Consider the following 27,491-nt stretch of genomic DNA (forward strand, 5'->3'; position numbering starts at 1 on the left):
AAAAAAATTTGAGGGCGCTGCAGTAGAAAAACACTATTTTCTTCAGTACCATTATCAATTGTAGAAGAAATTCGTATTATCGACATCAGATCACATTATTCATCATGTTTTTAAAGTTACATATAGATTAGAGGGAAACATAGTCGTCGATATTACTGTAAATAGCCAAATCGGTCATTATTTTCCTAAAATACTAATCGATTTAGGACAGCCCATCCTTTATAATAATAAATCTTGTACAACTGGTATGTCTCTCTAATTAAATTGCCAATAACATCTGTAAGTAATTTTAGCGTTTAATGTTTATTATAATAATAGTATACATTATGGTAAATAAATTAATTTCATGTACTGCTCAATTCACTAGTATTTAGTTTACCATTTTTGATAAAAAAATGATGATAATTTAGAACATTTATTTGCTGTTTATTCCGTAAGTTTTCTTTCAACTTCTTTAAAAGTATATGTGATAATTAACATGATATTATAACTTTATTATCGAAACTTATTGTAAATATTCTTGTACAATCAAGCTACCAATTTATGTTTATAAAGGATAAAAAATTATTTATAGTAAATGATTTATTAGTAGATGAACACAACTCAATATATAAAAAGAGTTAATATTTAATTATTCATCTAGAAAAGAAAAGCAATGAAATCAAATCTTAATCACAGAAATCAAATATGTACATGTATTTATTTAACTTTTGGTAATAACTTGGTTAGCCTAAATTAGTTTGTTTTATGATGTAAAGATAATGTTAATGAGATACCTTTCATGGATAGAAAAAAATATTTGAAGTATCAGAAATGGAAGTACGAAATATGGCTAATTTGTTAATAATAATAAAATAAAAGAAGATATAAATTAATATTAGTTTATTTATTAGAAAATGTAAAGTGCTAACTCAGACTAAAAGTTCCCTAGTAGCCAAATCAATGTGAGACTGACTAGATTTAAAATACAATTATAATAGCACAGAAAATCAATGGTAACATGTTCTTTTTATTTTAGAAATTTTATTGTCGTTCCAAGAGGTAAAAAGTTGAAAAAAAACAATCATGAGGGAGGAAATGTCATACACTGGCGGGGTCAAACCGATGCCCATTGCAGGTCGTATGGTTCGTCAACGTGAACGTCTTCTTGGAATGACTGATGAAGAACGAGCTTGGCGTGCACAATGGTTAAAAGATCAGCATTTAGCTCCTGAGGAGCCCGTTCCTAATCCGGAATACTACAAACAACGTTATAATGCGTTTAGAAGATTTTATAGATGGCCCTTAGATCAGCTTGAAAATTTTTTAACACCCAAAATAGGAACTGATTGGGCTTATTGCTGTCGTCACGGAATAAGCAAAACATTTTTTGCTCTCATGTTTACATATTATATGGTTTATTACTTCAAGTATAATTCCAATGATTGGACAAGAGTTGGTGGATTAAAAGTGTCAATGTCAAGACCTGTCATGTATCGTGACGATCCGAACTTTCCAAATTTCCAAGAAAAAACTACAAGAGAATTCGCTGATTATGGTTTCAGTAAATCTCCACTTTAAGTTAGATTTGGTTGTAAATATAGTATAATGAGGAATAAATGTGTTAAATAATATTAAATATTGAACAATTCTATTATTTTTTTCAATACTAATCATTTACAAGTTAGACTTTTATGTAATAGTCATATAAAGATATAAAAATAACTGTTTAGTACAACTTTTATGGGTTTACAGTATAATTAAAAATGGTTTAACACTTAATTCTTAGTGATATGTTTTACGAATTTATTTTAATGATCTTTTTTTTCTTCAACGGCTGGTGAATTTGTGATTTCTTTATCAAGATTCAAAAAATGTGTTAGATGAAGAATAGAAATAACACTAGAAATATAATTTCCTACGTCTTCTTTTTTTACAGTTTTTAATTGAGCAGAAACTGAATGATATACACGATTAGCCATCTTTGTTGACAATTGACCAATAGTTTGAACGGCATGAAGAACTTTGTTTTCATCTGCTGATACGGGAGCTGTAAAAAATTTTTAGTTTATTACTAAAAATTTATTATTCCATTTTATAAATTATTTTTTTAAATTTTCTATTTATTTAATACCGGGTTGATTTTCTTCACCAAGAACTGAAGGAAAATAATGATCAAGTAACCTGTTGACAAGAGCACTTGTATTGTCCACTCCTTGTATAGCTAATGAACCATAATGAGTACTTAGAAGTTCATTTGCTTTACTGATGCTAATATCTTTAAGAGCAGTAGCCTGATTTGCAGCAGATTCTTTGATAGAGACTAATTTTTCAATTGTTGGTTGGAGTGAACTACTCATAACATTTCTTGCAGCAACGTATATCTGAAAACATCAACAGTAAATTTTTTACAACTTCATATTCACTAATTCAATTTTTTCAATGATAATAAATTTTTATAGCTTGAGAGTTAATTTACTAATAATATAATTATAGTGTAAGTTGATGAAGATCAATATTTTATTGATTCACTTTAATCATTTAAATTTTTATTTGTATTAAGGATAGAGTTACAGTTTTAATAAATCTTCATAACTTACTTCTTCAGGTGGTTGTTTAACAATAGGAACTTTCTGCTCAACAATATCCAATCCTTGACACAATTTTTGGTCGACAGAATGTATTTGATCTTCAAATTTTTTAGCTAGAGGATTTGCTATTGGAGCTGCTGTAGCAGTTGCGTAATGAAGTCCAGCTTCGGCAAAACTTAATGCCCAATTAACAAGATGATGAGAGTCTTTTAGATATGAATATGTAGATCCAGTTTTTTCTATGGCTGAATGTACTGCTGGAATATTTTTTACGCGATCAAGTACTTCTAAACGCGGTCCTTGACTTGTTGGACTTTGTACTGTTGGATCTGTCATGATTGCTAAGATAATTTTTCTGATTATTTTATATTCAGAGATGAAAAACAAAAGATATTCAAGCACGCATAACAATCATTTTTCAATCTATTTATCTAATCTAATTGAAATAAGCTTCAAGAATATTTTTGATTTGAAGTAAATGAATTTTGTGATAGAAAACTGAAAATGTAGCCTAGAAAGTTCCGGTAACTCTGATGTCGAAAAGTATACATATTATTTACGAAAATAGTTTTAACAATGTTATAAATATGCTTGAACTTACATGTTTTAATGATAAGTTGTGAACTAAAATATTGCTTTTGGCTAAAAAAGTTATCAGCATCTACTGTATCTAAATATGAACTAACGTCTTGTGTGTAATATTACTTGATTAAATACTTTTGTTTGGCATAGAAAAGTGGGAGAATCTTTCAGGAGTGTATGCTCCACATGGCTCTTCTTATGTCTGACAAAAGTTTCTTTTCATCATTATTAATTTACTCATAAAATATTTGTTTCAGATATTTTTTAGTTGATCAGAGAAATAGAAACAAATAACTTTTCTTTATAATTGAAATCTTGTAATATTTACATATTTAATCAAAATGATTGAAAGAATTCGTAATTATTTACTGATATAAAGCCCTGCCGTTTAAATATTGACGTGGGGGTCACAAACACATCATCAAAATAATTTATATATCATTCACGGAATTATGTATTTCAATACGTGGTTATTATTAATATTTTTATGAATCATTAATTTCAATGTGATGACAAAACTTTCATCATTTAAAGATCAATGTTCAAAATTAATTAACTGTATAGGTGAGTTAGTAATTATTTTTGTAAATTTAGCTTCAAATTGTCTTTGCTAATTACGTGTATTAGCTGCAACCTGTCATTACTTACAATTAAGGTGAAAATAACTTTTTCTTTCCTTAACAAGAAATGTTTTCACCAGAAGAACATGTGATTGAAACAGTCTGATATTTTTTTCCACTAAAATTAGTACTTAAGAAAGATTTAAATTACTGTCTTTATTGAATCATTAAGTACAAAAAATCATTAATTTACATAATAAGATAAATTTGAATTCTTATTCCTAGCTTTTTTTTACAATAGTCAAGTTTTTATAAAGTACATCTTTTGAATTAGTTATAAATGGTTTTTAAAGTATCAAAAATCTATATGAAATATGAAAACTTTATGATTTTTTATAAAATTTTTTTATTGCATTAACAAGTATTCAATTATGGCTGTCACTCTGTTTTGACATGGCCATTAGTTTCTTAAGAGTCATTTTTATTTTTTATTGGACTCGTGAATTTATGAACTTTATTGTTGATTACATGAAGACATTGGGCGATGTGTAAAAACTCAACGACAGTGTTAATGTAAGTCTTTACTGCATACTTGTTGACCGTTTGAAGATTTCGAATAACATTAGTATAAACCCGTCGAGCTGCTTTATTAGACAGTTTTCCAATAGTCTGTAGAGTATGTAAAAGTTTGTCTTCTTCCACTGAGGCTGGTTCTGAAATTAGCATCAACATGTTGGTAAAGTTTTACTTATTAGCAGTTACAATGTAATTATCAGTTTGGAAAATAGCAAATAAAAAAACATGTATCATAGTTACAGTCAAAACTTACCAACAAATTCTTCATTACCAGTAGCAGGAAAGTATCTATCAAGTAATTTATCAACCACAAGAACTGTATTATCAAATCCTTGTATAGCTGCAGTTCCATAATAAGAATCAAGAATTTGATTTGCTCTATTCCAGCTGCGTTCTTTTAGCACTGAAGCTTGGGTTATAATTAAATCATTAGCGTAAGTGATAGTAGATACTGCTGGTCTTACGGTTTGCAATGCAAACATGTATCCTTTTTCCATTATCTAAACAATGAAAATTATGTAGATATCAACATGAGTACGAGTTAATAATAACTTACTATACATGTTTTTAAAAAATAATTATAGATTACCTGTTCTGGTGAATCTTTTACGATTGGAACAGACTCTTCGATCTTGTCCAACCCTATACAGAGAGTATAATCAACAAAATGGATTGGAATCTCTAATTTCATAGCGATTGGTACAGCAAAGGGTACTGCTTGTTTAGTTGCATTACTCAATGAATTTTCAGCCGTAGAGAGAATCCAATTAATTAACTGATGAGAACTTTTGACACGAGAATATGTTGACGCTGATTTAGCTAATGCTCGTTCTACTAATGGAAGTCCACAGACTCGATGAAAAGCTTCAAATTGTGGCAGTTGAAGCATTGTTTCAGTCGCTGTAGCCATTGGACGGTTTAAGATGATAGATATAAATTGTTCTACTCAACTAAATTATAGGTATATGGTTAATGATTCTCTTCTAAGAAACCTTTTTCTTAGTAAAATTTTATTGATATTTTCTCTTCCGCAATTTCTTCAAATCTTATGAGACCAGCACTTGAAAAAAAGGTCACTTTCTCTGAAGAATTCTCTGAAATAGTTATAAAATGTAAAAAAGATATTTTAAATGAATTGTTGGAGAACGAGAGATTGGTCTCTTAAGATTGATCAATTATTGTTGATGGAAAGTAAGTATATGTAGTTATTTATTTATAATATCAGTCTCAATTGTATCACTGAAAAATTATAAAATACACTCAAATAATCAGTTTTGATTGATTTATTTAATCAAAATTTTAAGCAAAAAATCTTTTCATAGTTATTGGTGCTTAGTTCATAAAACTAATAAGAAGTGACAGTTTCTAATTAAAAGAAGTTTGTACCATGTTTAACATAGTATATATGACTGATATAGCAATTTGGTTTAAAAATTCACTGATGTGTAAGTTAACACGACTTTTAATAAATATGAAAGTGTAACTGTTAAATTAATTTATATTTTTATAGATAATAATTTTTCACTTATTTAAAAAAAAATAAGAAAAAATAATAATAGTATTAATACTTTATATAAATGTAGACGTAAATACTTATCATATAAAGCATCCTGCTTTCAGGCAATGACATATCGACAAACAATAATTTAAATCTCGAGAAATATAGTAAACGAATCGCATGAGCTTAAAAATAATTAAATTATCGCCAAATGATATCAAAAAATGCTCACCAATTGCGTAAAAATCATGTGAAGAAATTGAAAAAAATCATGAATTTATATATAAACCAACACTTGATGTTTACAACAAAAGTTATAAAAGATAAATATGTTTTGACACACGCACAAAGTTTACTAGTATTTCTACACGGTCTGTGACATCAATGAGAATGATTGTTGGAGAGACATGCGACTTATATGAATATGAACAGAGGGAGAGTGTAGTGCTAGCCGGCAATATTTCAGAAGAAAAACTACCACACATAAAGTTTGTATTCCTCATAAACACTGGTTTGTTACTCTGATACATCCTACTTTTCTGTCTCTGAAAGTTCAAAGTCCAATGAATATCTTTTCAAACTTCATCACTACTTTTATGATATAATTTCCAAACTCTGTTATCGGGGTAACAGATAAAGGAGATTACAAGTTACTATTATTTTCATCAAAATGTATTATATTTAATAACGAGATTAGTCGTGACGTTGAGAAATATAGCAAGCAGTCAATAAATCGATTGGTCAAGTTTCACGGAAATCTGAAGACAAGCACTATTGTGAAAGTAAAAGACAGTATGTACACATACGAAATATAATAAGTATATTTGTGGCTTGTGGTGTCTCGTCTGGAAAAATTCATCTATGAATCATGCAAAGAGTATACAAATTATCGACTTATCATGAGCAGACCAGACGACAGAGAATTTTTTTCTTTTTCAAAAGATTTTTTCAGTTCTACTTATTATGTCGTTAATGATAATTGTTTACAACGATGTAAAATGCTTTGTTAGTCTACACATCTTTGTCATTGAGGTCATTAAATTAGTAAATATTCATTTTGTTATCTTAGGGAATATCAGCAACAAGTGTTTTTCAATAATAAATTTAATTTATTTTAATACAACTCTTTAATCGATACCATTTAAGGCACGATTTAGACATTGAGACATGTGATTATTATGGTTTTGTGATGTTAACTTTTTAGGTTCAGGACGCCCAGCTAAGAATATTGCAGTTTTTTCCTGAAATCATATTTGTTCTATTTATATGAAATGCCTATTTGTAAATAAATCTGCCTTACACAAGTTCTGTAAATTTTTGTTCAAAATGAATATTGATCTTGTGAAATAATGGCATAGTTAACTTAAAATAAGATGAATTTTTATCTCATTGTTTAATGTTTGGTATATTTTTGATAGAATAATTTTAAAGTTTAATACAAAAAATTTTATTGTTTCTTTTTATGAATTTAGTTTAGTGTAGTTTTTAACGAATGTTTAATAAAAAAAATCTCTGAATTGAAATTTTACATTTAAAACGTTAAAAATTATTAAAAACAAAGTAAAAACGTTGTTTATAAAATATAATTCTTAAAATTACTTTTTCATTATTTCCATATCGTAATTTTACAACTTTTCAAATGACTATGAGTTTATAAAAACTCTGTTATTATCTTAGAAGGTAAATATTCATTGAGAAAAGTATTTATAAAACTTTTTCGAAAGAAATATTTCAAATATATTTATATTCTAAATGAAGCTATAACTTACTAAAAATGCAGTAGTTGAAATGTTAAGCCTTTGAACGGCTGCTTTTAGAATAGAAGCTTGAGATTCTTGTACTTCTGGCTTATAAGTAATTGAAGCTACCTATAAATTAAACACAATTAATAATTCCAAGAGTTTTCAGTAAAAGGTAAATCCATTATTGTATTACTTGAAAAATAACGTCAGCTATTGAGAGCAATTGATGTGAAATTGTTGTAAAAATAACTTCAAAATAAAGAGGACTCTTTGCTGCAAATATTGTTGCCGCATTTATTAAATGTACAATTCTGCGTGCAGATTCTCGTGTCAATAAAACCAAGAGTTGCTCAAGAGTCTTGGGACGTTGTTGATTTTCTGGTTCTGGGAGGCTTAATAACGCCCAGAGTTCTTTAGATTTCTGATAAGCTGTTTTGGGATCAGTTATAGCCTGGAATGCGAATAACATTTAGAGAAAAATAAAAATAAATTTTGAATATTAAAAAACAAAACAAAACTCATAGAACTTCATAAATCCCAATAAAAAAGCTGAAAAATTTGTGAAATTATTATGTGTGTGCGTAATTTATTTTATAAGAATTTGTGATTTCTATGAGCTTATTTCATCAGAAATATTGACTTCATTTTTTTAATTTTTACTGCAATCAACCTGCGTGACTACAACTATGGAAAAGTTACTAAAATCCTAATTTATTTAGAAATATTTAGAATAATTATTAACTTTTTATATGTAAGTTATTGTAATGGGTTCGATTTTTTAAATTGAAAATTTCAAGTGTTTATATCTGTATAAAAAATTTCTTCTTTTCATTGAAACTTATTAAATGTTCTATGCCAACATATTCATGAATCATATTCATTTTCAACACATTCTATAAAATCAAAAAATTATCATTACAGGACGTCATTTTTGAAATTTCTTATGTAAGAAAATTTATCATGTATCAAAGTGGTGAATTATACAAAGAAAAAAAATTCATTTCTCACTGCAAATCCATGTTAAATAAAATACATAAATATATTCCAATCCATGTTTTAAAGTCTATCTCTCTACTAAAATTAATTATTCTTGATTCAAAATGCTATAATGACATCAATAAAAAAAAACTCACGATGTTTTTTATGAAAATTTTTATAGCAGGAAATATTATTTCGTAAAATTGTTGCAGTTACTCAAGCTGATTACAGTCTACAAATGTAAAAAAATATCGGTGTTAAATCTGACCAACTTCATGACTTTTATAAGAATATGAAGGCACTCGATTCCTTGATTCTTCAAAGCTCGTGCCTCTGCCAACGTACGACGAGTAAGTCTTCTTTGCACTTTCCTTGAAAGTCTAGCACCATGTTTCAGTGTTCGAGCTGCCTTACTGTTTACTTTAATTACACTTGCATTGACTTCTGTTACTTAATGATGAGAAACAAAAAATTATTTACAAGGAAAAAAAATCTTTTTTGGCTTTTCAAAAAAATGAAAAGATTTTTGTCAATCTACGTAAATTTATTTGGATCATTTTTGTACACGGTACTCGCTAAAAATGAAACAATGGAAATAGTTGAAAAACACTGCAAAATAGTAATAATAATATCATTTTTTGAAACAGTTATATTTCGATAACTGGAAGTTATTGTTATTGAATCGATTGGTAAAATTTGAATTTTCATCATATTTCCACGTTACAACATACTTGCAAGTATACTGATCAATTTTAAAAATGATGTGTGTGTATACATATGTACGGATGTCAGCATTTTTTTCGTTTTCGATATTTGAAGAACGGATCGGGATACAGTCATACTCCTCTAATTTCCGCAACTCGGAAGACATGATTCTCGAAATTGGAAATTGAGGGTCATGGTACCGCTCTATGCTAAGTAGCGCGAGTGGGGAAAAAAAAGTGGGGAGTGAGGCCTGCTCATTGGAAATTAAGGGTTAGGAAATTAGAGGAGTCTGACTGTATCGACTTTAACCAAAACTTATTTGAAAGATATTTTTATAGAGAAGATCTGAGTGAAATTTGAATGAATTTCGTCGAATGTTTTTTTTATAACAAAACAACTAATAATAAATACATAAAAAGATGAACTATTTGAAATACTTTTAAGCGAAAGAATAAAAATTTCATCCGAAAATTTACGTTGATATTGACTAGAGACTATTGTTCACAAACCAATTATGTGTTGTTAAGAACAATTTAAATTCGTTATAAATAATTAATAATGGGAAGTTATGGACAGACATTTACTCTACCGTACCCAGGAAAAAATGAAATAGATCTACATTGATCTAATTAGATTTATTTTTTTGGCACAATTAGATCTACTCCGTTCTGTGTACATCTATTTTGATCACTCTAGATCTCTTGTGATCTCTGTAGATTTATTGAATTTTTTCATTATCGAAATTAATGGAGATATCCATAGACATATAGTAATTTGTGTAGATATTTAGTGATCTCACTAGATATACATAGATTTACTTCGATCAAATTTTCTTCAGTGTTTTAGATATGAGTAGAGCAAATTAGATCAATAATGTGGATCTGTGTGGATCTATTTCATTTTTTCTCAGGTATTTAATGAGAAGAGAGAAACCCAACGACAGATAAAACTTATGTTCTATTTTATTCAGTTAGTTGTGTTTTAAAATTCACTTGTTATCTTTTTCGATAGAAATCTCTAGAGTTATTTATTTAAATGAAAAAATTTATACAGAACACAGAATTAGGTTTAATAAAGTAAATAATAATTCTCGCAATTATTTGATGGTCGTTTTTTATCATATCTTGAATCAATGTACAATTAAAGACATTTAATCTAACAATACAATGATTTTTCCATAAATAAATATAATTAAGAATATAAGAATTTCTTATTTTTGCGCATTTTCCATATAAAATTTTTGTTTGAAAAATTTCGTCCGAAAATGTTAGCAAAAGAGAAATAATAAGTATCAGAGACAGCTTGATAGCTAATATTTATCTATTAGCGTGATTGATTATTTTTCTGCGTGAATACATGCGTTAGATTTGTTACAGATTTAGTTATTTGAATGGATATTATGTAGAGCCGTATATATTCTATTAAATGATTAAAAGTTTATAAATCATACTTTAATTGTACACAGAAAAAATTATTAAAATATGCCTTGGAAGTAATTAACGATGATCATTTAGTCATTAAATTCAAGTAGGTATTATTCTTTAATCAGTAAAGATATTTTACCTTCTCCTCTTTTATCAGTTGGATCGGCGGGTAAATAATGATCAACATATCCATCAGCAACAGTTAACGCGTCGTCCAAAGTTTCTGCGGCAACGGCAGCTGCTTGACTACCGATTTGCGTTACACTTCCGGCTCGTTTGATTACTGGTTTCACGAACTTATCATTCATGTATTCTCGTGTGTTTACGTAAAGCTTTGTGCAAGTAATTGAATTCAACGTCAATTACGTAACTGACTTATTTGTAACATCGTATATACAATTCATGTTTTAAAAAATTAAGCATAGAAAATATAAATAATTTTAAACTTACAATTTGAGGGGGTAAATTTACAGATGGCACTCTCAACTCAATAATATCAATTCCTCTACAAATCATTTGGTCAATTGCTGACGTAATTTTATTTAATGATAGAAAAGCAGGTTTAGCTGACGCTGTTACAAGTGCCAATGATTGTTCAACGGTATCCAAACTCCAGTTTATTAACGAATTGGATTTCTGTAGAAATATATAATAAATAATCAAGTTATAAATTGCTTCCCCTAAGAAGCTGATAATGAACATGCTAGTGAAATTTTTACTAATTCTATTATTCTCATAGGATTTACAAATTTTATAAATTAAATATTACCTTTATTTTTCCATAAATATTAGAAGTCAAATTGATGCTAGATTCGATAGCTGGAATATTTGAAATTCGAGTAATAGATTCCCAATGAAGATCTGTGTGACATCGTTGAAAGGATTTCTTTGCCATTTTCAGCTATTAGTTTTCTGAAAAGTAATTTTTTAATTGAAAACATTAATATTAATTTCATTATAAGAACAATAAAAATAATAATTCTTTATACAGTGAAAAAAGTTTAGAAAATTCATTTTTAGGACAAAAAAATTACCAGCATCAAGTCACAACAACTACCTCCCTTAAAATGAAACTGTATAGTTGATTCAAAATCACTGTAAAAGAAATAATGTTAACAAATTTTTCAAGAATATTCGCTTTATTCTTGAAAAAATAGTCTAGTTAAGTTAGACCTGAAATAGTAATTTTTCAACCTCAGTTAAACTTGACTGAAATATTCCTAGGCATGCAAAATTTGACTAGAAATAGTTTTAAGGAGGTTGCGAGCCAAGTGTCAGGGTAAAAAAGAGGGTAAGATTGCTCTGGAAGCTTTTTTTTGACGTCTTTTCGTATCCGTTTAACTATGAGGATGTTAAAAACCACTGAAAATCCAGTGTTTAAGAAGTGTTTGAAGAAAACTAAACGTGTAAAGTTTTTTTAATGTTAAACGCCATAAATAAACAAGAATTTTTAGTAAACATCTCTAATTATTTAAAAGTCGACTATAAACGCTGTAACACTTTAAATTTTTAGTTTTCTTCAAACACTCGATTTGCAGTGATGCTCAGATTTCCCGATAGTTGATAAAACTGATTATTTTCACAATAACCTATTCCACTCCAATACTTTGAAAAAAATAATTTAAAATTCGTTGCAATATTATTTTTTGTTCATATTTGATCATTAAATAAAGTCATAAAAACTTACGGAATTTCAACGAAGCTCGTCAGTGTCATTTAGAAAATACTTTATTTACTGTGAATAAAAGACCATGAATAGTATCTCATCAATTTGACCTATGACTTATGATTATAATTTACGTATGATCTCAAAAGTTTGTCACGAAAAGATAAATATTTAATACAATTTTCTTTCATGTATATTTTAATGAACACAATTTTTTGCTGTTTATTTCTGCTCGAAATTCATTAACTGTTGAAAAATCAACATTACACTACATACTAGAGAGCAAAGAATACTTTCTCTTAAAGAATGAATAAAAAATCTGTTTTTTTAACGCAATCGCTGCAGCAGAAAAAATTTTACATCATTTGATAACCGTTGTCCATCTCAGTGATAATTAACATCGAATTTGTTAGTCGGTGCAGAGGCTATAAGATCTTCTGAGTATTGTGTATTCTGTGATATATTTTTATAACAATCAAATAAATCAATATAGAAAAAAAAAACTTCAAACTGTTTTATTTTTAAAAACGATTAGACAATATTATTAATATCTTCACAACAATAAGATATTTATTTTATGTAAATGGAATAAAAGTTCTGTATACTTGAGATGCATCATAATAAATATTTCAGTCAAGCTTTTACTTGTATCTTGATTCACAAAAAATTAAGAAGAAAAAACCTGTGAATCCATGATAATTTTCTAATTTGCTAGGTCATTGTATGAGAAAAGAATTGTTTAGTAAGACCCGTGTAAAAGAAATTGGTTCCGGAGGCATACTGCCAGAGTTCCAAACTTTGAGACTGCCGTTGAGACGGAGTAGTACAAATTCGGAATTTTTTAATAAAATTTTTTTGTAAATAAATAGAAATTTAAAAAAAAATGGAGAATTATTCCATATTTAGCATATTTGGAATAAAAATTTTTTGGAAGAAAACATTTCAAAATTGAGGGGCTGGAAGTATATAGAAAAGTTTGGAGTAAAAGTTGTAGAGAATTTAATTTTCTACAAAAAAATATGTATACTATTTTTTCCTATCTCTTACCGTTTATTATTTACATGCGATTAAAAAGACTGTGGAACGTCGAATTTTTTAAAAAATTATTTTATACTTACAAAAAACACATTAGAGCACTCGTTTATCACTCTGACTATATTTTCTGAGGTTTTTTCTTTTTAATGAGCTTTTCATTAATTAATATTAATTTGAAAATTTCAAATTAAATTTTTTTGCATTTAATCTAATTGAATTTTTTTTTTCCTCTTCCATTCGATTCAGCATAAAATTTACGATTAAATGTGTGCTCTTACATGTATTTCCATTTTAATTCAAGTGAGATATACAAAAATTAAGAATTAAGCGACTTTTAATTTACTACGTTACTGCCACTGAGAGAGACCTCCTCCTCGTGGGTATACCTGGTAACTCTTCTCTTATTGTAGCAGGCCGAAGGCTAAGAGCCGCCATCACCACTACCTATACAATATGTCCAACCAAAGCAATAAAGAACAGTGAACGCAAAAATTGACGAAGCTATTAAGTACCATGGCAGAAATGGTAGAGATATGAATAAATAAACAAACACAAACATAAAATTTTGGCATATTGTTGGCATACTTTCAAAATATCGGAGATTGAAAGCTGAAACAGGGTAGTGAGGTTCTCTCGGGGCACGGACGATCTAGCGTGCTTCTACCCCCGAAGGGTTCTGAGCTGCCTTGTTATCACGTCGTAGGTCTCTTAAAAATGCATGTTAATATAGAGCTCTTAATAACCCAAGCCATATTCATCGGCCAGTGGGGGTGTGAAGATCTAGTCCAAAGGGGTGACTAGTAAATCACACGCAGACCGCTTTCCGGAAGCCCGTCCTTCTCCCGAAAATATTGTATGACGATACTGCGAAGGTTATTCCACCTCTCATATTTGATTGGGCGTGAACGAGGATTCACCCTTCAGTTTTTAGTGTACGAAGGTATTTCCGAACGCCCGATATCCTCTGTGGTCATCAGACTTCGACACCAGAGGGAAAAAGCTTGCGAATTTCTTTACCGAATTTGGTTTAGAAGTTCTTTATAAAATCGAAGAAGGTCCCACATACAGCTCTTCAAGAAGAGAATCGTACATAGACGTGACTGGACTCTTCTATAGACTGCGCCATAGATACCAGCGAATCAAAAAGCTTGGTGCAGATACCCACCGAATCACAGCAGCGAGACTTCGATACCGCCAGCAGGTAAGAAGGTACTCCCAAGCGATGAAAAAGGCGAAAACAAAGAGCTGGAAAAAGTTTGTTACAACCGAAAAAGTCCTGAATGCACTTCGCACTGCAGAGGGTAATGGAACCCTGAACTTTCGAGAAATAGCCAAGCGATTGCTGGCAGTACACGTGGTCGTTGACCATCCAGAAATTGACACAGATGAACAGAGCAGGATAAAGATAAACGCTCTTAACCTACCTAGCACAGATGATGCAGAACCATTTAACAAAGAAGAACTCAAGCAAGTCGTCCGAACGCTCAAGAACGGAAAAGCTCCAGAGATAGACTTGCTGGAAGTGAAGGTTGTTAAACGTGCAATCGCGTACCTCCTAGAAAAATTTCTAACACTTTTCAACGAATGCTTGTCCCAAGGCGTCATTCTTTGGGCTTATAAGGAAGGAACGATTCGTATGCTTCTAAAGAGTCCCGACAAAGATGTAGCAGACCCTAAATCATATCGACCTATATGTCTTCAATCAGTACTAAGCAAAATCTCCGAAAGTCTTATAAAAATTTGTCTTTCAACTAGCGTCCTTAAACAAGGGACCATCTCAGATCACCAATATGGATTTATGGAAGGGCGATCAACGGTGGATGCGATACTGGCGGTGCGAAGAGCGGTGCAAGAGTCTACGGAACGTAACGTGGTTGCATTGCTCTTCGATATCTCAGGCGCGTTTAATAATGTATGGTGGCCTTTAGTCCTCGAAAGACTAAAGTCACGAAACTGCCCTAAAAATATCTGCAAAGTAATGCAAAATTACTTTACAGATCGTACGGCGTCCGATGATGAACCTCAGGTTAAAAACACTCAACATATGGCAGGCAGAATGGGATGCGTCCCAGACGGGTCGCAAAACATACCAATTCTTCCCGAACATAGCAGATAGGCTTGATAATAATTGGATACGCCTGAACAATCTAATGACACCAGTATTCACAGGACATGGCATATTTCGTGCACAATATGCTACAGAAACAGATCCAACCTGCCCTAATTGCAATAGGGGAGATGATGACACAGTGGAGCACTTCTTGCTGCACTGTCCTGCACATACAGACAAACATAGGGATCTCATATCGGTCATACGTTCGGGAACGAACGTTGAGCTCAGCCTAACATGGCCTGAAATAGCACCAAAATTCGTCTAAACAAAAGACACATGTAAGGTCCTCGAACAATTTGTCAAAGCATGCGCGGAAGAGAAATTGTTCGAGGGAATCAGAAGAATCCGCGAGGGGGTGCGAGAAAAGAGGAGTGTAGCGCAAACAGGAGCAGCAATGCCCAACACACAGAATCCTTCGCCTCATAGAAGTAGTAGGTCATTACCAGCGCCGTAAAACATAGCTCGTGAACTTAATTGATCCATACCTGGGTATTGTCGGAGCACCTAGGCACAGGTTGCAGGCCTGCAACCTTTGCAGAACACCTGTAACCTGTGGATCAAACGGATACGGATTTTATTCTTCATTTTTCACCTCACGTCGTAGTGGTATGTCGTAAGGCCTTGGGCTCGTTACGTGTATCCCTGTGCCTGTTTCAAGGTGCAGGTATATGCGTCTCGGGAAACGCTATTGCGAAGAGAGTAGAGTTATAATTTCCCAGAGTTATGCTCTAGTAGACGAGGTACTCAATTTCCGTCCTTTCGACGGGGGAAGCAAGGATTGTTTGTCCAATCTTGAGTTCACTGAAATTTCACACAGAGTTCACTGATAAGTCGAAGATCACAGGAAAGTTGTACGATTTCCTGTACTGGCATTTGCACCAAGAGTCGTCTGATTTTCAATGTGTTGGCGTCAGTCACACAGACACAAGCGAGTTGTTCTGATGGATCTTGTGTGCGTGACTGTCCATGAGGCCGTAAGGCGTCTATGCCGCCATCATGCGCCTTTTGTAAAAAGGTGCTGATTCGGACCAACTTGAGCTTACTGATGATGTCTAATGAGAGTCAGGCTGCCTGATGAGTTTACAATCATCTCTATCGATGATTGACTGATGAGTTATTCCATTTCTGAGAAATATGCTGGAGAGTTCTCTGGGTTTCACTAGAGAGTTTGACTGCGTAAGTTCTCTGCTAGTACACACGTACCGAGTTGACTGTTACAACGAGTTGTCTATGGGTTGGCGTCGTCCGATGCTGCCTAAGAGTCGTCTGAGTACGAGCTACGTACGAATACTCGAGGTAACCGGCGAATACAGACGACAACGGTCTGTTTTTACCAAAAACTCTGCGCTCTCGAAGCTTCTAGATCTTTTAAGAAGGGATATCAATATTCAGTAACAATGGATGCATATTTAGTTTCCTAATAGTTCATTTTTACTTATCATCAATTTTTGATTGCACCCTACTGTTTCTGACTGTTAAAAAAAAAAAAATAAAACTTCCGATAAGTTGAATGTGGTGTGTGTTATATCCAAAGATATTTATGATTAATCAATTTGAAGAATTAATAAAATTGTTTGGTAGCGGCTAAAAGGCTGAACGAGGGATCTTGGACTAACAGGGTTTTCCTCTTCTGATATGTAGTACTAAATGGATTTGTTGTTTAAAAGAAATTATTGCAATGAAGTTTCATCTAGCGAGAACCTACACCTCAATGAATGAAATTAATGTGATGAAGTACCTCGAGAAGACTCTGAGGCACTAAATTTCCTTTTCGTTTACTTTATTTAAACTCGAATTACAAGTCGGTATAGACTACAATTAATAAAAGGAAAGAAACTCAAGAAGAGATGTATTACTCTATTTTTGTTTAGTTTAATTTTAACTGAGTCTTTTTGGAAGGCGTCTCGTTACGATAACTAAAGAAAATCATATTACTAAAATTTCAATAGATAGGGAAATGCTAGCGAATTCCATGGAATATTCAAAAGCAAAAATAAGGTCAGATGTAACAAGTACGACGTGAAAACGTTATTTACAAACATTAGTTTACATTCAATAAAATAATTTAGTGATGTCTGAAGAAAGAAAACAGTTTTGTGCAATTACAAATTGATTTATACGCGCGGAAAAAGCTGAATGTTTTTCCGCATGTGTATTGTTCTCCTGGTTACTAGTTGATTGAGTTTAAAGGGACAACATTCATTCTGCTTTTCATACGTATCTGCCGTTCTTCTAAAACTGACAAACGTAAAATTTTTATAAGAAAATTTAACGTTAGTAATAAATGGTGATTTGACTTAAAAAAAAGCAGATGAATGAAAGTCTGATGAACATTCTTACGTCAGCACTGAATCACGTGTGAAATTAACTTACTTGATGTGTTACATGTATAACGCCATTAACAATAATACGTGTGTGAATAATTCACATAGTTTTATGTGTGTAAAAAATGTCTACAAAATGACTATAGTTTATTTATTGCATCATGCATTATCTATGTAAATTTCAAACAAGTGTAACGGAATTTTAAAGTTGGAGTGAGGGTTGACTACTAGGATTAATATGACATATAACACAGAGTTATTTATTTGTTGTTGAGCCATCGCTAGCTCTACATAACAAAATTGGTGGCAGCCAATAAAAAGCTTAGAAAAGTATAAAGTAACAGTTGCAAAAAAAAACAACTCTTAACTACATTCATCTTTTTAGTTAGGAAATGTAATAATAAAGCATGCAGGTGCTTACTCCATTCTGAACATAGGAGTAATCTTGGACAAACTTGATGACGTTTGCTATTTTTCGATCTAGTAAGCGGGTTTTACCAAATTCCTATGAAGAAAAAACATCGACATAAACAGCATTTAGTACTCTTCAAAGTCACTATAAATTTATCAAAGTAACTTTCGGGTTAAAAAATAGTCCATCAATATTTTGAAGAATAACGGCTAAGTCTTTAAGAGAGCTAATTGAAAAAGTATGTTTTGTTGACCCGGAAAATATCATCATCGATGCATCAACGCTGGAGGAACATAATAATAAATTATGTCTTACATCCCGTAATTTGCTGGCGGTCTCATAGTTTAAGTTGGAAGAAAAAACTTCTTCAACTTGTTCGGGAGCGAAGACTCCGCTTCAGTTTAGTGGTGATTACGAAATAGATATATTAAGGTACAAGAATGTTTACGACATATGTCAGGGTATTAACTTACCACTGTAGAAGATGCACTCTCACACACTAGACAACAACAAAGTCTAAAGAACAAACAGACAAGTTGATGAATAAAGAAAATTACTTGCATTGAATTTTTATTTGCTGACACCAAACGAAGTTTATTGATTGAATAAATATAATGATTGAATAATTACAAATTCTTCAAGTACTCAGGTTACAGAATTTTTCTAACAAGGAAACCTCGCGAGGTGGTCACCGTCGATTTAGCTGAGGTTTCTATATAATAATCTACGTCGAAAATGATAAATCACGTATTTTCTTTTCTGCAGAGAAACGTTCTAGAAGGGTGAAAATCACCCTCAAAGTTGACACCCTATAAAGGTGATTTTCAATTTTCACATATTTCTAATCGAAATTTTCATAAATGACCTTATACGTTAAAAACAACATAAAATCATCAAGAATGATTCAGCCTTAATGAAGCCTTTGTTTACAGGGACATAAAATGTGGTAACTTGACTAAGACAAGTCGTTTCTGTAGTGAACATCAGCGCTTACGCGCTTTAGCACATAGACGTTATCATTCCATGGAAAATTTAGAACTTCATATGCCAAAAAACTGTTCTGCTAAATATCAACACCGGTTGGAATTGGCGGCAACAATTTGTAAATTAGAAATGGGACGTGCCTACGAGACGAAATATAATTCCTCATAGAATGCTGGTCATAAAACTTGGAAACTGAAATTAAAGTCTGATCTATTCTATCTTTAAAAACTTTGGACACCCCGAAGCAGTTGGTCCAATATTTGAAACAAATTAGAATGGTTTGAAGGCGCTTTAGCTGATATTCCTACATACAAAATACAGGGTTGTACATCACGTGGTAGAATAGCCTTTACTATTAATTATGAAAAGTTGAAAAGTGAGCCAATATGGCCTCAATATGGTACAATTGTTGAAGTTGTAGAAGGGGTTACGTGTCCGTAAAAAGCTGACCTTCGAAGATATTTTTACGCTTTCTGTATTAAGTATCATGAATAATAATAATTTATGCTTTCCACGCTCACTCGTTGTCGCTGAACATTATGCTGAGCGCGGCGAAATTCGTACAGGTGATCTACAAAAATATTGGAAGATAATGTGTGACCGACGGTGTAATTTGCAATGTGAAGCAGCCTTAGAACTAGTAGGCAGAGCTGGCGTTAAAATACTCCATCAAGGCTGTGGCCTTGATGAAATCAATGCTTTTCAACGATATTTTGGCTGCAAGGGTACGGCTATTATTGTGTTCGAATTTTACACCTTAGGAAAAAGAAGTCCACCCTTATTCGATGGTCGGCGGGTCGTTGAGGAGCATTGTAGTCTCTTCATTGCACATGCTTTATAAAGAGATACGGTAGTGTCTCGTGCGCCAAACATAAATCGCCGCTATCTTTCTCTTACGTCACGACGAGGCTCTACCTCGTCTTTATACAAATTATAAGATGATTTTTGCAGGTTATAATTTTTAAAATTAAAACTGTTATTTATTAATTGGCTTAAATAATTTTAAGATTTCATGCTTCTATTAAATCTTAACAGTCATAACTCCTAAATAAATATTGATTGTGGTATCTGCTGTTACTTTTAATTTGTTCAGTCAACCAACTGACAGATTTCCTAACCTCTCAGGTTAGGTGAAGCCCCCGAGTCAATTTCATTGTGACACGGCACTACACAGAATACTTATGGTAGTGTCGTAGAAAAAATCTTGAGAGCCCTGTATCTATCCTTCAACTTTCTCCTCCACTAATTAACATTCGAGTCACTATCTAGTAACTAAACGAGCCAATCATCTATCGAGACGTCAGCATCTAGAGAATTCCTGAGCCAATCACAGAGCGTTGAGTGACCAATCAAAATTTGGGGGTGGTAGTCCAACCTTTCTTTTTGGACTTTCACCAGTTGCTTTCAATATTTCGAGGAGAAAGCACGCTTTGTTTTTTTGAGAGTTCATAGCGGAAGAAAAAGAGAGTTTTTGAGAGTTCAAGAGCTTCGAGAGTATTCATTCAGCTTCAGAGACCTTTACAGAGGTTAATTGAGTGAATCGATCCATCCTAAAGTTCAATAATTTCACTGCAAGAGTATTTTTTTCAAGTGATTAAAAAACGCACGTGAACAAGTGTCAACCATCTTGCGTGAGAGTAAATTATCTAAACCAACGCGAGTGTGATTTTCTGAAAAAGAGACTGACTGGTGCAATAAACCTTAAATAAATTAGTATATTTTCTTGAAAATTGATGAGTTAAGAGTTTTTTTGTTTTGTGATCCCTCTTTATTCCTCCTCACATTTCGGTGTTCGAGTTAATTTTTTTTTTTGAGATAATAAATTCTGGGCTTCACGCCACATAATTCAATACCGAATTTCCTTTTTTCATTGCGTCGACTTTGTACACAATACGCGTTTTGAATATCGGTAATCTATATAAATACGTGGAATTAACAAAATTTTTTTTTTTTTTTTAAAGGCCGTTATTCCATCTTTACCATATTTTTCCGTAATTTTTTATTTTTCAAATGAAACTTTAATAAACCGTCTTTGACCATTACCCATCATTATCGTTAATAGTATATCTCCATGTCTAATGCCCTAATGTCCTTGACATATCTTTTGAAATCACTGTAAAAAGTACTTCCTTACAATTTATCTAAAGTTTTATTCTTGTTACTCATTATTTGATAATTTACTCACATATTTTTATCACCCATGTTGGAGTTAAACTATCATTAATTTGACTGTGATGCATCTTTTTTTATAGATATTAATATCAAAGCAATTCCTGTAGATCCAAGATATGTTATTCCTGAATTAAGATTGATTGCACTTTCTGTGCAAAGTTTTACCCCAATTATAATTGCACCCACTCCATACAGTAATGATCAAGCATTAATGGAGACACCTAAACCTACATTATTAAATTATGTTGCCAACGTTAATGATATCATTGCAGTTACAGGATTAATCCAGTTGACACTTGAATTAATTACTGTAGGAGGGAATTCTGTTGGTTCTGGTGTTATTATAAACGATAATTATCATTTGCTTGTTGAAGTGATTTTATTCAAAGAAGATGCTAATCTACGGACTACGTAGATGTAGCTGACGACAACGACTCAATAGAGGGTGTTAGTGATATGGTGGAAAGAGTGAGCATCGACCAAGTGTCATCAAACATTGCAGGCAACTCTCAGGCCGAAGGTGGCACCGAGACCACATTAAAGGTGCCTGAAAGAACATCTCCAGCGCGTGGTAGGTCAAAGTCACCACCAGCAATCGCCAACACAACACAATTCAAGCTGACGTCTCAGATGGCAAGGTACCAAGAGCTCCAGTTCATGTATCAGGATGTGCTTGAGCTAGTAAGACAGCCTGCGCTCATGACAATGAGTGTAATTGAAGGTAAGCTCCCACAACTCAATGAGCTGTGGACCTACTTTGTGGTAGAGCACGAGGCATTAGGTGTCGGGTGCCGGCTAACACTCTTCAAGCACCCATACATGACTGATCGAGTCTATGAAAGTGCGTTGCGACTTCACTATCACACCGAGTCAACGCTTCACCGTGTCAAATCTGAATTGCACGAAAAGGACATTCAGAAGTCACTAGACGAGTACAGATCGTCAACTCAGGAGGCAACTTAAGTCATTTTGCAGCAGGCAACTCTCCCGGAAATAACCCTTCCGACGTTCTCAGGCGACTCCTCAGAATGGACCCAGTTTTGTAAGATGTTCACGTCTCTGGTACATGATCGTCAAGATCTACGACCAGTTTCCAAGCTCCATTACCTGAAGGCCAACCTGTCAGGCCCACCATCGCAACTTATCAGGCATGCCATCATGAATGATGAAGGGTATAAGCCAGCTAGGAAGCAACTGAAAGAAAGGTATGATAACCCTGAACAGCTCTTATTCTCTCGCATAAAACATCTGTTTAGCATTCCAACACCAGCATCTAAGTCAGCTGAACAGTTAGACAACTTAGTAGGCATTGTAAAGCAGAACTTGGATGCACTCAGGGCACTCAATGTTCCAGTCGACTCAGCCGACTACTTTTTGATCTATTTGGTGGCTAGTAAACTCGAGCAACATCTCCGAGAGTCCTGGGAGTCAGCTCAAGATGCAGCTCGTCAGGCAGAACGATGGCCTACTCCAGTGATCACGAAGAAGTCCAGATCACAACAACAGTCCACTCGCCAGCAGACAACTCAATCGCAGACGACTCGAGCCTCCAGGCATGGGGCTCAAAAAAGACAGGCTGATTACCCATGTGACCAGTGCAACAGTCGAGATCATTACCTAGTAGACTGCCAATCATTTGCAGCTCTCTCTCAACTGGAGCGATACAACCTGGTCCTCTCAGCACGGTTGTGCTTCAATTGTTTAGGCCACCACTCGATCCAGGTGTGCCAGTCTGACAAGCGGTGCAGTGTGTGCAATCAAAAGCACCACACAATGATTCACACACCCCGAACAGCATCCTTACGGAAGAGAGGCTATGGCCCAGGCCAAGAACCAAACTCACACTAGTCAACTCTCAGACGACTCACATGATTCAACAATCACCAAGAACAATACAGACAACGCAGAGATTCATGGAAGATTCTCTTCAGCACTTAGAGCAGCAGAAGAGATATGTATTAATGAGTCTTCAGGTCAATGAGACAGCTTAGCAGTCTTACTCGCCACAGCCAATGCAGTATTACTCTCAGACTACTCTCAGCTTCCAGTAAGACTCCTAATAGACTCAGGGTCTGAGCTGACGTTCATCTCATCAAGTGTGGTAAAGACTTGTCATCTCCAACGTCGTCCATCAGTAATATCAGTGCTGGGAATTGGTAACGAACCAGCTGTACTAACTAGAGGAGTGACAACAGTGACACTTAGATCAACTCACACACAGGAGCAAGTTACAATCAATGCTCATATCCTCAAATGTGTCACTGGTACTTTACCAACCAGACAACTCAAAGAACTCAACTGGTCAGCCCTCAACTCTCTGCAACTTGCTGATCCAGACTACTCAACTCCAAGACCCATTGACATCTTAATAGGAGCAGATTGTTATAGTCTGATTGTGAAAGCGGGCATCAAACAGTGTCCGCAGTCATCTCTCATAGCCCAAGATTCAATTTTTGGATGGATGCTCATTGGAAGTCCACACCCGACAAGATGCTCAAGTCAGAGAACTCATCACGCAGCAAGGGTCAACTCATACCAGCAAGTACCTGATCTCTTGACAAAATTCTGGGTTCAAGAAGAAGTTCCAGAGACCTTAGCCAGCCAACTCAGCCCAGATGATCAATCTTGTGAAGATCATTATGTTACGACTCATTCAAGAGATCAAGATGGGAGATATATTGTGAGAATACCACTCAAAGCATCACCATCTCTTCTAGGCAACTCATCAGCGAGAGCTCATCAGTGTTTACTACACATGATCAGACGACTCACAAAAAATGACTCATATGTACAACTCTATCACAACTTTATGCAAGAATACGAGTCACTGAACCACATGAAACGAGCCGAGGCAAGTCCAGTCAACTCTTTAGTGTATTATTTGCCTCATCATGGTGTCTTAAGAGAAGACAGTGTTACTACAAAACTCCGGGTAGTATTTAATGGCTCTAGTCCATCTTCTAGTGGTCTGTCAGTGAACGATATTCAACATACTGGTGCCAAAGTCCAGAAAGACATTGCAGACGTACTCATTTGGATAAGGCAGCATAAATTTGTGTTTATATCAGACATCACAAAGATGTACAGACAAATCAAAGTCCATCAAGATGATTGGGATCTTCAGAGAATCCTGTGGGTGGACGAGCACTCCAAGATAATCCCATATCAACTCACAACAGTCACGTATGGTACCAGATTAGCTCTCTTTCTGGCTGTTCGCACAATGATCCAGCTAGTAAAGGATGAGGGTCAAAAATTCCCTCTAGCTGTTGATCCACTATTAAAAGGAAGATATGTGGACGATATTTTTGGAGGTGCTGACACAGTGAGTCAACTGATAGACATCTCAACTCAAGTCAGACAACTCTGCATGGCAGGTGGCTTCCCGTTGGCGAAATGGCACAGCAACTCAATCTAATTCCTTCAGTCAATCACAGACAACTCATCAGAAGAGCAGATCCACTCACTTGAGAGCTGTAAAACAAAATTACTTGGGCTCTCGTGGATTCCAGCGAACGACTCATTTAAGTTCAACTCAAAACTTCCTCGTGAGAAGTCTAAGCTCACGAAGAGAATAACTTTATCAGAAACAGCACAACTCTACGATCCACTTGGATTTCTAGCACCTTTCATTGTCAGAGCAAAGATGTTGCTACAAGAAATCTGGCTAGATAAACTGTCATGGGATGACCAAGCCTCAGATCACATTATCACCAAGTGGACCAGCTTCAGATCAGAACTCTCACACGTTTCAGACCTCTCAATTCCACGATGGTTAAAGATTACTCAGAAATCTACCGTGGAACTTCATGGCTTTTCAGACGCCTCACAACTAGCTATGGCAGCAGTTGTTTATATACGGGCTACTTATCCAGATCATGGAACTTGTTCAACTATAGTCTGCTCAAAGTCTAAGGTTGCTCCATTGAAGAAGATGTCTATTCCTAGACTAGAACTCACCGCAGCATTGCTGCTTGCCAGACTAATCACTTATGTAAGGAACAACTTAGACATTCAGCCAACTCAAATAGTATGTTGGACATACTCCTCAGTAACTCTGACCTGGATTCAGTCTCACTCATCCCGTTGGAAGGAGTTTGTAAGAGATAGAGTGTCAGCAATTCAAGATCTCACTCCAATCAGCGTTTGGAGGTTTGTACCTGGCAAACAAAATTCAGCGGATTGTGCTGCTCGAGGTATCAGCATATCCCAGCTTCGGAAGCACCCCCTGTGGTGGACAGGTCCACAGTGGTTAACAGCAGACGAATCATCATGGCCAACTCAATCATCAGTGTACGATTCAAAAGCTCAGCAAGAAGAGCGACCAGTGATTACGCTAAATACTCAGACAATTCACCATGATTATCATTGGGATATGATATACAGACATTCTCGTCTAATCAAATTGCTCAGAGTGACTGCAATTTGCTTCAGGTTCAGCCAACTCCTTAGACGAGTACCTCAGTCATCTCTTACCTTTCCTCTCACGCCACGAGATTTAGAGACAGCAAGGATTTTTTGAATAAAGGCAACTCAAGAATCGTACTTCTCACAGGAAATCAAGCAGATCAACTCAAATTCACTGCCCGTCTCACACCCCCTCGCACGATTGACAGCATTTATTGACACTCAAGGAGTCATACGTGTTAGAGGGAGGTTAGCAAATGCTAGCTTGGACCAAGAAGCAAAGCATCCTGCAATCCTACCACAGAACACTCATCTTTCCAGACTAATCATTGCAGATGCACATGAAAGAACATTGCACGGTGGGACGCAGGCAACTCTGAACCTCATACGATCATCATACTGGATCATCGGTGGACGACTCCCAGTACGATCCTATATTTATCATTGTATGAAATGTGCTCGTTTACGTGGCGAACGAGCGAAGCAGTTAATGGGTCAATTGCCGTTGTCAAGAATCACTCCAGCCCGACCATTTGCTGTCTGTGGTGTGGATTACGCTGGTCCCATCACGCTAAAGACTTGGAAAGGCAGAGGCGCCAAAACATCTAAGGGTTGGATGCGCATTTTTGTGTGCTTCGTTACATCTGCACTGCACTTAGAGATTGTAACAGATTATTCAGCAGACTCATTCATTGCAGCGTTCAGACGGTTCACTGGACGTCGAAGTGTCTGCAGAACTCTCCACAGTGATTGTGGCACCACATTCCAAGGCGCAGACACGCTCATCAGACAACTCTTCAAGCAGGGGACTCAACAGGCCAGTCAACTCGCAGCTGTATTTACAAAGGATGGAACTAAGTGGAGGTTTAATCCACCAGCTGCACCACATATGGGAGGAAAATGGAAAGCTGCAGTCAAATCTGTAAAGTTCCATATTAACAGAACTATAGGCGACTCACTCTTTACATATGAAGAGCTTTCCACACTGCTTGTCCAGATAGAAGCAGTCCTCAATTCCGGACCACTCGAACCTCTCTCAGCCGACTCTACAGACATCTCAGCGTTGACTTCAGCACACTTCTTGGTTGGTGAACCGCTCGTAACATTACCAGAGCCTTCACTGAAAGATGTGCCAATGCCACGCTTGTCCAGGTGGCAATATATTCAGCAGCGACTCCAATCGTTTTGGTCAACGTGGTCAAAACAATACCTTCAGCAGCAACTCGCCATTCCCAAGTGGAAACACCCCCTTCACAACATCACAGTCGGCTCACTTGTACTACTCACTGACGAGAGGTTCCCACCAACGAAGTGGCCTCTCGCCAGAGTGATTGAGGTGTTCCCAGGATCAGACGGACTCATCAGAACAGTCAAACTCAGGACAGCAGCAGCAGAACTCGTCAGACCATTCACAAAACTAGTCATCTTACCATACACTCCACCAGCAGAAGATCAGCAAAGGCGTTGCTGATGGTGGGACAATGTTCTGACTTGGAGGGCCCCAAGTCAGCAAGTCTCAGAATATTTGAAAATTGTTAATGCCGGACTTGTCCACCGGTGCGTCAGTCAACTCACTGGACCAATCATCGGTAAGTATTTCCCTCATGGCCCAGAAGGCAACTCTACGGCCCTAGTGATGCCAACAAGCACGCGGTTGAGCACTTGTGGCGTCAGTTAGCTCCAGGCAAATCACGCGGTCATCTCTGTATAAATTTTCGCAGTCGAATCGCAGTTTTGTGCAGT

At 34.6% G+C, this 27,491-nt stretch overlaps 5 protein-coding genes across 7 annotated transcripts; 3 read left to right on the forward strand and 2 right to left on the reverse strand.

The window, feature by feature from the left end:
* The first annotated feature begins 121 nt into the window (after window positions 1-121).
* On the forward strand, window positions 122-1,618 carry ND-B17 (NADH dehydrogenase (ubiquinone) B17 subunit). 3 transcript variants are annotated; one of them, XM_035089114.1, is made up of 2 exons: window positions 122-279; window positions 1,019-1,618. In XM_035089114.1, the coding sequence occupies exon 2, from the start codon at window positions 1,066-1,068 to the stop codon at window positions 1,558-1,560; it is 495 nt and encodes a 164-aa protein (XP_034945005.1). In that variant the 5' UTR covers window positions 122-279; window positions 1,019-1,065; the 3' UTR covers window positions 1,561-1,618. The 3 variants fall into 3 exon arrangements, with proteins under 3 accessions (XP_034945005.1, XP_034945006.1, XP_034945007.1); XM_035089115.1 differs by having other exon boundaries at window positions 128-245; XM_035089116.1 differs by lacking the exon at window positions 122-279 and adding an exon at window positions 290-433.
* On the reverse strand, window positions 1,614-12,468 carry Lsd-1 (lipid storage droplet-1). The gene is made up of 14 exons (XM_035089122.1): window positions 12,323-12,468; window positions 11,405-11,547; window positions 11,086-11,271; window positions 10,775-10,967; window positions 8,775-8,950; window positions 7,722-7,979; window positions 7,556-7,654; window positions 6,925-7,027; window positions 4,878-5,188; window positions 4,542-4,788; window positions 4,305-4,425; window positions 2,580-2,925; window positions 2,114-2,363; window positions 1,614-2,029 (listed from the first exon to the last, which is right to left on the reverse strand). Exons 2-14 carry the CDS (start codon window positions 11,528-11,530, stop codon window positions 1,791-1,793), a joined length of 2,655 nt encoding a protein of 884 aa, XP_034945013.1. The 5' UTR covers window positions 11,531-11,547; window positions 12,323-12,468; the 3' UTR covers window positions 1,614-1,790.
* Window positions 4,099-6,424, reverse strand: LOC118070490 (Lipid storage droplet-2). The gene is made up of 4 exons (XM_035089112.1): window positions 6,019-6,424; window positions 4,878-5,382; window positions 4,542-4,788; window positions 4,099-4,425 (listed from the first exon to the last, which is right to left on the reverse strand). The coding sequence occupies exons 2-4, from the start codon at window positions 5,196-5,198 to the stop codon at window positions 4,181-4,183; spliced, it is 813 nt and encodes a 270-aa protein (XP_034945003.1). The 5' UTR covers window positions 5,199-5,382; window positions 6,019-6,424; the 3' UTR covers window positions 4,099-4,180.
* A 9,920-nt stretch (window positions 12,469-22,388) lies between the features above and the next one.
* Window positions 22,389-25,863, forward strand: LOC118070497 (uncharacterized). Its single transcript, XM_035089123.1, has 4 exons — window positions 22,389-23,063; window positions 23,137-23,296; window positions 23,351-24,666; window positions 24,769-25,863. The coding sequence occupies exons 1-4, from the start codon at window positions 22,389-22,391 to the stop codon at window positions 25,861-25,863; spliced, it is 3,246 nt and encodes a 1,081-aa protein (XP_034945014.1).
* Window positions 25,864-26,238: 375 nt separating this feature from the next.
* LOC118070498 (uncharacterized) lies at window positions 26,239-27,219 on the forward strand. Its single transcript, XM_035089125.1, has one exon. It carries the CDS (start codon window positions 26,239-26,241, stop codon window positions 27,217-27,219), a length of 981 nt encoding a protein of 326 aa, XP_034945016.1.
* The last annotated feature ends 272 nt before the right edge of the window (window positions 27,220-27,491 follow it).

Source organism: Chelonus insularis, unplaced genomic scaffold (genome assembly GCF_013357705.1).
Source record: "Chelonus insularis isolate UGA/USDA-ARS -01 unplaced genomic scaffold, ASM1335770v1 contig_61_pilon, whole genome shotgun sequence".
Taxonomy (NCBI): domain Eukaryota; kingdom Metazoa; phylum Arthropoda; class Insecta; order Hymenoptera; family Braconidae; genus Chelonus; species Chelonus insularis.

Excerpts from the sequence above, each read along its gene's own strand:
- ND-B17 (XM_035089114.1), top strand. The coding sequence starts at position 1,066 with ATGAGGGAGGAAATGTCATACACTGGCGGGGTCAAACCGATGCCCATT.
- LOC118070490 (XM_035089112.1), bottom strand. The coding sequence starts at position 5,198 with ATGGCTACAGCGACTGAAACAATGCTTCAACTGCCACAATTTGAAGCT. Across the intron at positions 4,789-4,877 it reads TAAAAGATTCACCAGAACAG|ATAATGGAAAAAGGATACAT; the intron begins GTAATCTATAAT and ends TTCATTGTTTAG. Across the intron at positions 4,426-4,541 it reads TGGTAATGAAGAATTTGTTG|AACCAGCCTCAGTGGAAGAA; the intron begins GTAAGTTTTGAC and ends TGCTAATTTCAG.
- Lsd-1 (XM_035089122.1), bottom strand. The coding sequence starts at position 11,530 with ATGGCAAAGAAATCCTTTCAACGATGTCACACAGATCTTCATTGGGAA. Across the intron at positions 7,028-7,555 it reads TTTCAACTACTGCATTTTTA|GAAAAAACTGCAATATTCTT; the intron begins GTAAGTTATAGC and ends ATATGATTTCAG. Across the intron at positions 4,789-4,877 it reads TAAAAGATTCACCAGAACAG|ATAATGGAAAAAGGATACAT; the intron begins GTAATCTATAAT and ends TTCATTGTTTAG.
- LOC118070497 (XM_035089123.1), top strand. The coding sequence starts at position 22,389 with ATGTTCACGTCTCTGGTACATGATCGTCAAGATCTACGACCAGTTTCC. Across the intron at positions 23,064-23,136 it reads TAGGCCACCACTCGATCCAG|CATCCTTACGGAAGAGAGGC; the intron begins GTGTGCCAGTCT and ends CACCCCGAACAG. Across the intron at positions 24,667-24,768 it reads TTTTTGGAGGTGCTGACACA|TCAATCACAGACAACTCATC; the intron begins GTGAGTCAACTG and ends TAATTCCTTCAG.
- LOC118070498 (XM_035089125.1), top strand. The coding sequence starts at position 26,239 with ATGGGTCAATTGCCGTTGTCAAGAATCACTCCAGCCCGACCATTTGCT.